The sequence below is a fragment of the Sorex araneus genome, chromosome 4 (assembly GCF_027595985.1).
Source record: "Sorex araneus isolate mSorAra2 chromosome 4, mSorAra2.pri, whole genome shotgun sequence".
Classification (NCBI taxonomy): Eukaryota; Metazoa; Chordata; class Mammalia; order Eulipotyphla; family Soricidae; genus Sorex; species Sorex araneus.
In genome coordinates this window covers 18,041,680-18,054,099 of record NC_073305.1, presented here as the reverse complement: position 1 = coordinate 18,054,099, position 12,420 = coordinate 18,041,680, and the positions used below count along the sequence as shown (strand labels likewise).

General features: G+C 44.4%; 1 protein-coding gene across 4 annotated transcripts in view; it reads left to right on the top strand.

Moving 5' to 3' along the window:
- SATB1 (SATB homeobox 1) overlaps positions 1 to 12,420 on the top strand; it is a 106,239-nt gene that overhangs the window by 15,475 nt on the left and 78,344 nt on the right. Inside the window, exons 2-3 of one of the 4 annotated variants that reach the window (XM_055134714.1) lie at positions 6,817 to 6,916; positions 9,621 to 9,855. In XM_055134714.1, coding sequence (XP_054990689.1) covers positions 9,645 to 9,855 — 211 coding nt within the window. In that variant the 5' untranslated portion in view covers positions 6,817 to 6,916; positions 9,621 to 9,644. Of the gene's footprint in view, positions 1 to 6,664; positions 6,917 to 9,620; positions 9,856 to 12,420 lie in introns of those variants that run through there. The other 3 variants (XM_055134716.1, XM_055134713.1, XM_055134715.1) reach the window with 3 other exon arrangements.

The window sequence follows — 12,420 nt, the reverse complement described above, 5'->3', positions numbered from 1 at the left end:
CCCGGGGAGAGCAGCATTTGGGGTAAAAGCATATTATTCCAAATGTACTAGACGACCCTTTCAAGTACAGACATGTCTAGAAAGTTGACTCGAATTTGTGTTCAGTGGCACACGAGTCTTATTCTGCACAGCTTTTCAGACCCCATGGGCTGATTCTAAAATGGAAAGTGGTTTCAATTTCAGTATCATTAGAATTGCTGAAAGCCATTCAGCAACCCCAAGATGATTCCTGGTTAGATCCCAGATTTCCTCAGCCATCTTTCGCAGACCTTACTCTAAGTTAGTGTTGTCCCATAGAACTTCCCGCACTGGTGGGAATGGTTCTCCACCACCCCCAGTGACAGTCACTAGCCAGCAGTTGCTATTGTGTAACCTGAAATGTGACTGAGGAGCTAGATTGTAAGTTTTGTTTCATTTCAGTTCATTTAAACTTAAACAATAAAACCACATAGGGACCATTCACTCCTTTTCGCTTCTGCAGTCTCAAAACACGACTGTCATCGCAGTTAGCAGTGGAAGTTGGTCGCTTATGACACCGTTCATTCATACTCCCATTGAATCATTTGTATTGTAAATACTGCAAGGATGCCGTCCTCGTGACTATGGCAGGGAACACTACAGAGTCTCTGGCTGATAGGGCGATGTTCTCTACGGGAGCCATATATGAGGCCAATAATTAGCAAACGTGTTTGTTGATAAAGACTGTGATGATTGTTACAACAGAGAAAAATGAAAGAATCCATGGGAGTGCAAAACAGGGGCCACAGTGCCTTGCATGCAGCCCAATTGAATACCACAGGTCCCCTGAGCATTGCCAGAAGTGGTCCCCATCCTCATCACTGCTGGGTATGGGCCCCAAGTCAAACTAAACAGAAAAAAAAGGGATGAAGGAGCATAGTATCTAGTTAGATCAGTGAGAGAGCTTAGTCAGATTCCCTTTATTCACTAATTAAGAAAAGGATGAGGCAGCTCCCTTTCCCCAGGTTCAGGACTTGGTCAGGCTGGTTGCAGGACTCTGGTGTGCCACACCATGACCTCTAAAGATGTGGGGTCTGGCTGATTAAACTGTATGCAGACACACACACACACACACACACACACACACACACACACACACACAGAGCAAACTTCAGAACTGCTCAAGTTGATTTCTCCTTAACTGTAAGCAGTGTGATGATGTCAGTCACAGATAAGATGTGAGAAGAAGAGTGCAAATGTTTACAGGATATTGCATTTCCTTTCAAATATATGTTTTGACAGAGTCGTGTGGGCTCCAGCCCCAGCTCTTTCCTCCCTGCTTCTACAAATGTGTCTTTGGTCCATTCAAGAAATGATGTGGAAATCAGTCCTGACATCCCAGACAGACCAAATGAGACACATGACAACAAAACATATGGCTCAAAGAGATACCCTTATATGGCCAACAGAGACCATATTCCCAGAAATTCTTGTATGGAAAACACCACCTGCAACTAAAGCCAAAAAACAAAGAGTTGACACAATAAAAAGAGCAATATGCTATGTAATTGTGCTGCCTTAAGAGTAGAGAGAGATAGCCAACTGTATTTGAATTTAAAAAGATGAAAGGGGGAAAAAAACATGTCCTTAGAAAGTGCTATGGTGGTAAGCTTTGCTTTGCTAGCACAGTCACTGGTGTAGTTGCCATATCTTAAAAGCGTTCAAATTCTAAATGCTTTCTATGTTTATTACAAATGTATGTGCTATTCAGAACTCTGAATGTGCTTTAATGCTTTCGGATATCTGCCTGCATATTTATCTTAATACGGTGCCATCTGAAATACGCAGTTGTCCTTTCATTATTAAGTTGAAGAAATCTTGCATATCTGTTAGAATATTTTCTCCTGCTACTTTTAGGTAGCCAGTTTGAAAGCCTTCTCATGTGATAGAAAATTGATGCACTCTTTTAAACTGTTATATCCACATGTTAAATAGTACATGCTTTGACTTGCAGTATTCCATGTTCTGAGGTTTTCTATTTTGATAGCAAGATTTAGAAAGTTTATTTTGTTCTAACTTCTTTGAACACTTGCTTGCATCTTTATTTCCAAAATATAGGGTGCTTGTGTAAAATAAATATCAACCCCCACCCTGATTTGATTTCTTACCCCCACATAATGCCGTAGGAAGGTGGCACTTTCCCAGTTGTCTTTTTTCCCCCTTTATTTTAATCTGGGTTTACATTGGCGGATGCTCAGTGACTACAAAGAATATTCTAAAGGGAAGGGGTAAGTGCTATATAATAATTACGTTGACCGATGCAATGCATTACTTAGAGAGCATAAACCTCTCTGTGCCATTTTTTTTCTCCCACCTCTCCCTCTGTGTGCTATTTTATTTATGTCATTTCTTATAATCATGTAGTTCTGAAATAAAGAATTGTGCTTGAGGTAAAATTAGTATGACTGTGATTAATAGTCATAATTGTACTATATCATTATCCTTATAATAAAGTCATTATTAGATCTCTATTCACATTCATTCTGTTTATCATTTTCTAAGGCCATACCCACCCTTGTTTTATATATATATACATATATATATACTTAAGAGTTTATGTTTATGAATTGGCTTATAATTCCTGAATAAGAGGTGTTATTCAAATTTAAAGATGATTTCTTTAACTCCGGTATCACAAGAGTTGTCTAAGACACTTGGAGGTTTTTTGTCTTGTTTACTTGTGTAAATAATGGGATACGTACATTTACATGATTTTATTCCCATGTGTCTTAAATTTTGTATTCTCAGTAGCCACTTTTCAGTCTTTTCTCTCTGCTCAAGTTTTGTTTGTCAACAATTTTATGGTTTTTAAATTTGGGCTTTGGCATTTGACTTGAGATATAGGAAGACTTTTTGGGGGTAGTTTACTGTCTTTTTTTTTCTAAGCTTTGCTATTATTTGTAAATCTATACAGTGTGATGCTGGAATACATTACTCCTACTGAAAGGCAGGCAGGTTTCTGGAAATCATGTCAGGCATCGGCTGTTTAAGCTCAGAGCTTTAGAGCAACTCTAAAATAGCCCATCTGGAAATTTCTAATTTAACCTCTCGTATTACAAGGATTCATTTTCAATGTAGACTTATTTTTTTAATATAAAATAACTTTTGAAAGTCTTAATATTTCCATTAATTGACACCCATGCTGTTTTGCTTAGTCTCTCTCCTAATTATTATTCCTTACACTTTAAATATCCTTATTTCTTTTCATTGAGCTTTGCAGTGATATTGCCTGATATTTATTTTCTTGTTTTTGATTCTGGGTTCTGTGTTTTATTAGCATGCTCTTTCTTTGGCTCAAGGCTTGGGTTTCTCTGTGCCAAGATTCATGGTTGCCTTCCTCGATTTTGACTAACCTTTCCGGTTTGTGGGTGAAACTTGGGTGCCATTAGGATGATATGTTTTCATTGTGCTTCTCCTAAACTTGTTCTCCCCAGGAGGCCATTATTTCCTACACTTTATCTTCTGCTTTCTCTTCTGCTTTTCTTAGATTTCTAATGTAAACAGTGTCTCCAAGAGAGTATTGGTGGCGTTAAAGAACCTCATTTGCATATTCCCTCTTATCTCACTACTTGTGCGAACTTGTTGCTTTTTTTTTCCATGTGTAACAAAATGTTTATCTGATGGATTTTTCTCTGTGCCCTACTCGTATATTCTGAAAAATAATTCTTATAAACATTTTTGTTTTTGTTTAATGATTAACTGCCTTCAGGGTGGCAAGATGTGAGCACGAAAACCGAAGCGATAAAATGCTGCATCTTTATTTCGGGGAGATTGTAATGTTCTTCATTTCTATATAAACTATACTTAATAGATTATCTAAATAAGACCGCATTTATGTGCTAATGACCATTTATCTAAGTGGGTGGCTTAACCTTAGACATCACAGCTGAAGCATTTAAGAGCCACAGCGGAGGTAGCTCACCCACCCAAACTTTCTTGCCTCTGGCTCGGTATCAGTCGGTGCCAGCTTGGTGGCATCCTTCGCTTTGTAGCGACAAGTCAGGTTTCTTTCAAGTGACCCAAATTCTGTTCTAACTCGGCCACTCCGGGCCACACGCCGCTTTGGCTCCTGCGTGTCCCAGGGCTGAGCGGTGTGGGGGTCCGAAGAAGGGTCCTCCCTCCACTTGGGGCCGACAGCTCTTCTCGGACTCCCGTTTTTCCACGTTGGCTCCCACTAGTTTGGGATGCCAGCACCCCCCCCCACCCCCGCCCCGCCGGGGGGCAGCGGGGGTGCGCATATTCTCGGGCGCGTCTCCACCAGCCCCGGCCTCCTGCACCGTCCGCGCCGTCCCTTGCAGCCACTTCCGCCCCCCTCCCGCCCTCCCCCGGCCGCCCCGCGGCCGTCCCGCGCCCCCTCCCGCCGCCGCCGCCGCCGCCGCCGCCGCTCGCACACCTGCCCCTGCCGCCCGCCCGCGCGCCGCGCGCCAGGGCAGCCCCCGCGCCTCCGCCCCCCGCGCCCTCCCCGGCGCGCCTGGCGGCGGGCGGCCGGGCTGGCCCTCGCGCTGCGCCCTGTTATTCTGGGTATTGTGTGTAATAAATGTCGGGCCGCCTCACTCTAATCAAGCTCATTACAAATTCTTGCGCGCCCGGGGCCGGAAATCGTGCGCTCCCCCCCCCCCCCGACGCCGCCCGCACCCCCCGCACTCATTCACTAGTTACTTGTCTTTCGGCTTCTTTTTTTTTTTTTTTTTTGCACTCGCCGCCCCCGCCCCCTCCCCCAATCCCGGCCCTCCAGCCCGGGTTTTAATCCCCATCCCTTTTCCGCCTTCTCCCTGCACCCTGCCCCCCCACCCCGCACGCACTCACACTCACACTCACACACACACACACACTCACACTCACACCCCGCCGCCTTCCTCCTCCGCGGCGCACCCCCTTCCTCCTCCTCCTCCTCCTCCTCCTCCTCCTCCCCCTCCCCCCCGCCGCCGCCGCCACTTTCTCGCTCGCTCCCGCTCCCGGCCCCGCTGGGGAAGGGCTCGCGGCGGCGGCGGCGGCGGCGGCGGCGGGCGGCCGGGAGGAGGCTGCGTGCTCGGGGCTGGGGCCCGAGAGCGGGGTGATTCTGTATTAAAATGAGGAGGAGGAAGAAGAGGCAGCCAGAGCGGCGGCGGCAGCAGCAGCAGCGGCAGCAGCAGCGGCGGCGGCAGCGGCGGCAGCAGCAGCAGCGGCGGCGGCAGCGGCGGCGGCCGGAGCGGCAGGAGCGGCGGCGGCGGCGGCGGCAGCGAGGGCTGCAGCCCGGGCGGACGCGCGGAGCCCAGCCGGGCACGGCGGCGGCGGCGGCGGCGGCGGCGGCGGCGACAGCGGCCGGGATGAGTCAACTCATAATTTAATGGGGGCAGAGACGGCAGCGAGGGGCAGAGCGAGCGAGGGCGAGCGAGCGAGCCAGCAGCAGCAGCAGCAGCAGCAGCCCCGTCCGGGGACTCGCGCTCACACGCACGCACACACACCCCGACACGCGCGCACACGCACACCTCTCCCCGTGCCACCCCGCCACCCCCGGCCTCGTCACCGCCACCACCGCCGCCGCCACAGCCGCCCTCCTCGCCCGCCGGGGCCACTCCGGAGGACGCCGCGCCCCCCGCCCCCACCCCGCTCGCCGCCTTCGGGGAAACTCCTCGCAGCAGTTGGCGCGGGGTTCCTGGGGCGCTCCCCCCCGCGCCCCACCCCCGCGCGCCCTCCCCCAGCTCCCCAAGTCCTAGTGCCATTGTGGTGCTCCTTGTTTACCTCGGACTCGGGCTGAGTGAGAGCCGGGCGACTTTTTTTTTTGGGGGGGGGAGGGGGCGGGGAGTTGGTCTCGGCGGCGGCGGAGGTGGCGGGGGGTGCCTGCTGATTCCCTCCCCTCCCCTCCCCCCTCCCCGCCCCCACCCCCCTGCACTCCGGCGGCTCCCCCGGCGCTCCCAGCCTCGCGTCCATGGGCTGGGAGAGGGTCCTGCGGGCTGTTGTCAGCGAGGGCCCAATCCAAAGTGGCCTCGCAGCGCCTTCGCGGCGCGCTTTCCGCCACCTCCTGCCCCCCACCCGCGCCGGCCCCCCGGTCGATGCCCTCGGTGGGGGCGCGAGGCGGTGGGAAGAAAGTTTTTGAAGGTTGGTTTCCTCGCAGTCGCCCTGCTCGGGGGCGTGGGGGGGGCGGGGGGCGATCGCGGGGAGGCGAGGGGGGCCCGGCCCGCGCCGCCCCCTCCCGGCCCCTCGGAGGGGAAGAAGATCGCAAGTGACAGGCAGAAGTAGACTTTCGGTCCTCGCGCCCCAGCACCCGGGCGAGCGGGCGGGAGGGCAGCCAGGGCACCTCTTTCTTTCTTTTCTTTTTTATTTTTCTTTTCTTTTTCTTCTTCTTTTTTCTGGAGACCTGGGTCTGCAGTGATCTGGTGTTTTTTTTTTTTCTTTTTTCTTTTTTTTTCCTTTTGGAGAGAATCCTCAGTCACCACCTCGCCTCCCGGCACCCCCACAGTGCACAGCTCATAACGGGTTTTTGCTTTGTTTTTACGATCCCCCCCAGCCCCCCCCCACGAATCACTTGTCAGATCAATTTTATCTTCTCCCTCCTCCCTCCTCCCACTCTCCCCCCTCCCCCACCGAAAACCCCGTTCTCTGAGGTTAGACGTTTTACAAACCATATATGTTGCTTTTCGATTTGTGATTTTTTTTTTTTCAATACCCCCCTCTCCCATGGCTCCTCTTCTGGACGTTTATTTCTGCCCTTCCCCCGCTTAGGGGGGCGGGGGTAGGGGAAGAGAAAATAATACAATTTCAGGGGAAGTCGCCTTCAGGTCTGCTGCTTTTTTTTTTTTTAATTACAAAAAAAAAAAGGACATAGAAAACATCAGTCTTGAACTTCTCTTCAAGAACCCGGGCTGCAAAGGAAATCTCCTTTGTTTTTGTTATTTATATGCTGTCAAGTTTTGAAGTGGTGAGTTTCAGGTCGGTTTTGCTAATTTCACTCAGTAAAACTGCAGTGTTTCTGTTTCTAGATAGTACTTTGCTTCTTTGTCTCTTTAAAAGGTCACAATGAAAGCTTGGCCTGGATCGTGCCGGCCATATGGAATGGATAAGGGCACAATCTCTTAAAATGTGATTATGGGGTTCTGTGGGGGCGAGGAAGGGCAGCCAGCGAGCAACTCATTGAAAAAGCTCCCACACTGCAAAAACTAGCTTCTCGAAACCGGAATTTCGGGCTTTGCTTTTTTTTTTCTTTCTGAAGGAAATAATTGCATCTGAGTTTACTGTTTTATTCAGTAATCATCATATATGGACCTCGTTTATGGGCTAGGGGATGGGATTTTGACAACCTATCCTGCTTTCCGTGTGCCAACCAGACGTTCCACCAAAATGGGTTTTTAAATGTGTAACTCAAAAGAAACTCTTCAGCTTGGCATCTGTTGAGACCATAGTTAGTTCCCAGGCTGTCAGTCCAGAAGGCCCCGTGGAGCCTGTGCCTTGCAATTTCAAATGGAGGTTCGATGAACTTTAGCCCTGAACACAGAGTTTAAATGAGTAAATTGGGTGTTTTATGTGCATGTAATTTTGCTTTATAATATAAAGCTTTTTACGGCATGATTGAATGTTTAATTCATGCTTATAGGTGGGTATTCTAAATACGATTTTGCATGACCTATATGATGTTTTGCTTGTCAATACATTAAATTGTAATCTATCACTTTCATTAACTGTACAGTTTATAGTGCCATTAAGCCTTATGGCTACTTAATATGTTTTGTAGCATTAACTTGGATGCTGTTGTCTCCCCTCCCCCCTCTCCCCACTTTGCCCCACGGGTTAACTATTTTCTTTTCAAATCATGTTTTAAAATTCATCTTCTGCTCTAGGGTAAGGCAACCCCATTTTAGAAAAAGCAGCTCTATGTTATAATCCACATGAAACATTATAAAGAGTGTTTTGAATAAGTTAATAATCATCACTCTCTAATTTTGGCTTTAGACTGCAGTTTAATATAATGGAAAAGAGTGATCTTGATAAAAAGTGGTTAAAAGAGGCACATTTATTGTTAATGAACCTCATAACCAAAAACAGATGGGACCTCGAACCAATGGTAAACCTTTAGCTCTCAGCGTGCCACCCTCAAGTGCAAGGATAAATAGCCATTATTTCTCAAAGTTTATAGTTCTTCCTTGGCATTCCTAAGGTTGCCTTTAAACCTACAGATTAGCTTTGCCCCCTCCTGCCCCCCCATTCCCAGTCACCTCTTCTTGATTATGTGGGACAAGGTAAGCTGTAGTTAAAAGAAAAAACTGCTTTACAGAAAATCCATCCTAATAATACAAGCTGACTCAGATCTAAATAGCTTTTTTTGGTATAATTTGGTATCATTTTAAGTACAAGATAAATGTTGAACTTCCAGAGAAACTAAAAGAAAGTTGTAATTGTATTCTCTTTGCTTTTCATCAGTATCATCCCCTTCCCCTTAATATTGATAAGTTCAGTATTTTAAGTTCTGTGAAAGTTCACGAAATAATTTCATTCACCTGCTCGTATCAATCCTAACTTAAACTATTTCAGAAGTTATGTTGGTATTGTTTGGATTGTTCTATTAGAAATTGAAAGCCGATGTTTGTTTTATAATTTCAATTAAACCTTTTTTTTTTTCTGGAGATCTTGACTGTTGCATACTTAGATAATTTTACATACTGATGATCAAGAAAAATCAAGATTTTTTTTTAAAGCAGGCTTGTTACTTCTGTTAAATGTGTGTGACAAAATACAAAATGTTTTTAAGTTGCATGCTATTTGTTAATAGCATTCTGTTATTAATGGACTTGTTATAATAAAAACTCAGCCACATGATTCAGCCAAATATCTTCAGCACCTGGGATATTTGAGGAATACCTGTTCTGTCTACTTAGCGATGAAATGACCCAATCACTTGTTTGAGCCAAGACTGTACTAAATCTTTAACAGGTCAGATCTTGAAACTTTGATTGTAGAAAACTTTTTTTTTCTACCAATTAATTTGTAACGTCAACATGGGGTTTAAAAGACTGAGGTTTCCTGCCTTCTTTAGAGGTGGTGCTTATTTCTCTATCCCCCTCATAAAAGTCCAAGCCTGTAAAAATGTGAAAGTGTGAACCTGTACACTGAACTTGGCTCATATTTTTGACATTGATCATCTTTCCATTGTAAAATTATTTTCATTGTTTGCTGTAATGAGTTTCTAATATTTAAAAAATTGGCACTCCATACATAGATTTAATTTACTCTGTCTTTAGCCCTATGATAATTCTTCTGATAGTATTTTTGTTTTCCCCCACTTAGGTTTGTTGGTAGGTGACAACTGTTCTTTTAAATTCACGTGTGTAGATACAGTTTGCACAAATTTGTGTGTGTGTTTGAATGGAAATGTGAGCTTGTTGCTTGGAAATATAGTAACTAGTAACATCTGCATTTTGTTAGATGTCTAGTTAAAGCAAACTTACAAATATGCAGGGATACATATCTAAGGCATAAAACTGTGTGTGTGTGTGTGTGTGTGTGTGTGTGTGTGTGTCTGTCTGTCTGTGGTGTCTGTGTTTGTGCATTGAGAGAGAGAGAGAGAGAGACAGAGACAGACAGACCGACCCACCAATTATAACATGTCTTTTCTTTTTTAATTCTGGCAGGTGATCTTTAGAGGGTAACTGAGTATGGATCATTTGAACGAGGCAACTCAGGGGAAAGAACATTCAGAAATGTCTAACAATGTGAGCGATCCGAAGGGTCCACCAGCCAAGATTGCCCGCCTGGAGCAGAACGGGAGCCCGCTAGGACGAGGAAGGCTGGGGAGTACAGGTGCAAAAATGCAGGGAGTGCCTTTAAAACATTCGGGCCATCTGATGAAAACCAACCTTAGGAAAGGTAAATACAATACTTTTGACCGAAATCCTGGAAAGCTGTAAGCCCTCGTGTCTGCCCTGGACCACTTTGTTTTGGGGTGGAGAGGCGGAAACTTGCCTTTGTGTTTCCTTTCCCTTGATTCTCCTTCTAATGTAATATTTGTTATATTCCTGGGTTTAGTGTCGTGTCTATCTATCTCTATATACCTATCTATAGATTGATGGATATACCAGTTTGAAAGTGCAGATACCATGCTTGAGTAGAGCATTGGACTCTACAACTGAAATCATTGCAGGCTTAGATCATAAGCACTGAATTAAATATTACACAGGCTTCCACTGATAAGGTGTTACTGTATTGGAGAATATGTGGATGGCTGTTGCTGGCACTAACCCTGATTTGGGATAAGACTGGTTGACAATTCAAAAACAGTTCTTTCTTTTTCAGAGGGTTACTGATTCTAAAGCACTGTGAGAGTAATGGGAGTCTTATGTGGTATATTGGAAAAGTTTGTGATATAATTTTTTTGTGGCTTATTACGAGTAAATTCATTATTTAGAGTGGAAAACCTGATTTTTGCTGTAATTGAGTATCATTGATCACAGAAGAGTTGATTTAGGCAGGTTTAAGAAGAGAATGCATAACTCCTTCATGCCAGTTTTATATTAAATTGATGAAGTTGAACAACTTTGTGTTTAGTGCTATTGTGTGTGTGTGTTTGTAAAGTCGTGACTATATTATGTATAACGTGTATGCCTCAAAGCAGTCTTTATTTTGTCTCCAAATAACTGTGTATAGGACACACATTCCCCTTACAGTTGCTAAGAAAAGGATAAAAATGCCATTTTTTTTTTTAGCAACCAAGAATATTAAGTAGATAAAGTTAGAAGGCAGAGGAATTTCATTGTGTTTGATGCATAACATTTATCATACAATCATTTATTTTTTCCTTGGTTTGGCGAAAACAAAGAATATATTGATCCTGAAATGAACAGACACAGCAGTCCGTATTGTTAGATCTTTATCTATTAAAAATGGAAAAACAGCACTTCAGCAAATTCTTTGGCCTCTACTCATGATTACCCTATTTATTGATTGTTTGCCAAGAATGTATGCATCTTAAGAAAGCCAGGATAAGAGCATTAAAAATATAATTTATTACGGCTTTTCAAACAAGAGTGCATTAATATTGTACTGTGAAGCGCTGGGGCTCTATAAAAAAGACTTTCTGACGCCTGCAAACATATAAGTTCCATAAATTCCTAAATAGGAGATTTCAGCTGTCTCTGGTATTATGTGATATTTGCACAGCAAACTTTAATGCCAGGACAGTTTTAGACAAGGATTCTACAGACTTCACCGCTCCTTATGGCAGACGTGCTGTTTACACAGGCTCATAAACCTTCAGCAAAAGCTTCTAAGACTGCCTCCAGGTTTAAATCATGTGGTATTTTTAGCATTCAGCAGTGACCAGTGCAGTCCCCTTTTAATGTTGAAAGGTTATGAAGTTGCTGTAGTTAGAAGACTCACCAAACATTATCACAATCAGAGTTCAGAGAAGGTTCCTGTTCTGCATGACTCCCGGGGTCAGGAGGCTGCTTCAAGTTTTCCAGAAGATTCATAGTGAGATATGTAACTTAAGCATTACATTGTCACCTTTTCAATACCCAGCTTTTATCTACAGGGTATCTTTAATCAAATCTAAAAATCTAAAATAAATCCCCAGTTATATTTCAATTCTCTGAAAAGCCTACAGTTGAGTCCTCAGTTTAAGAAGCAGCATATAGAACATGTTTGTATCCTACTTATGAGTGGGGGGAAAAAAATCGATGTGTATGTTTTGTTGTAACTAACTCACCTCTTTGAAGACCTCAAAATAGTGGGAGGAGAAACCAAACTACAGTAATTTCACTTCCTGTTCACATGCTTTTTTTTTTTTAAATAAAAGAACATTGCATTCACATTGACATTTTTAAAAAGTAATTTAATTGTAGAATGTTCTCTGATTATTTCAAAGAACAAAATTACCAAAGACTTCATCGTGATGTTTTTATCTGTATATTTCATGTGCATGGTTTCTGCCTGACAGGTGCTGGGTAAAAACTGACTTGAGATGAGGAAGCAGTGAAGTCAAAGTGGTTGGATGCTTTTGTTTATTTGCTTAGGAGATTTTGCCAAAGTACCTTCAAGCCAAGGAAGAAATCACCCCTTTGCACATGCTGTTTTTCTTGTGGTCTCCCAAAGTTATCGTCTGATCCCTGACTAGTTCTCTCTCTGGTATAAAACAGCTGAGTGAATGACAAGAATATATTGGCAAGCTCTGCAGCTTTTTTTTTTTTTCATGCCTAGCCTGTTGGGTACCTCTGAATGAGTTAGTGAGCTTTTCTAAGTAAACCTAGGGGTTTTTGTCAGAGGTAGCATCTCTTGTGAGTAGTCCACTAAAGCTTTGGTGAAGATGCATCTATTGAAAAATGTCACTGTTTTATTGCTGGCTTTTGTTTAGCAAAAACCAAGTGAATAAAGCATTTTTAAAGGGCATCTGTGGTGTCAAGTAGGAAATCCTGGTTTTTAGCAGTGGTTGGTATA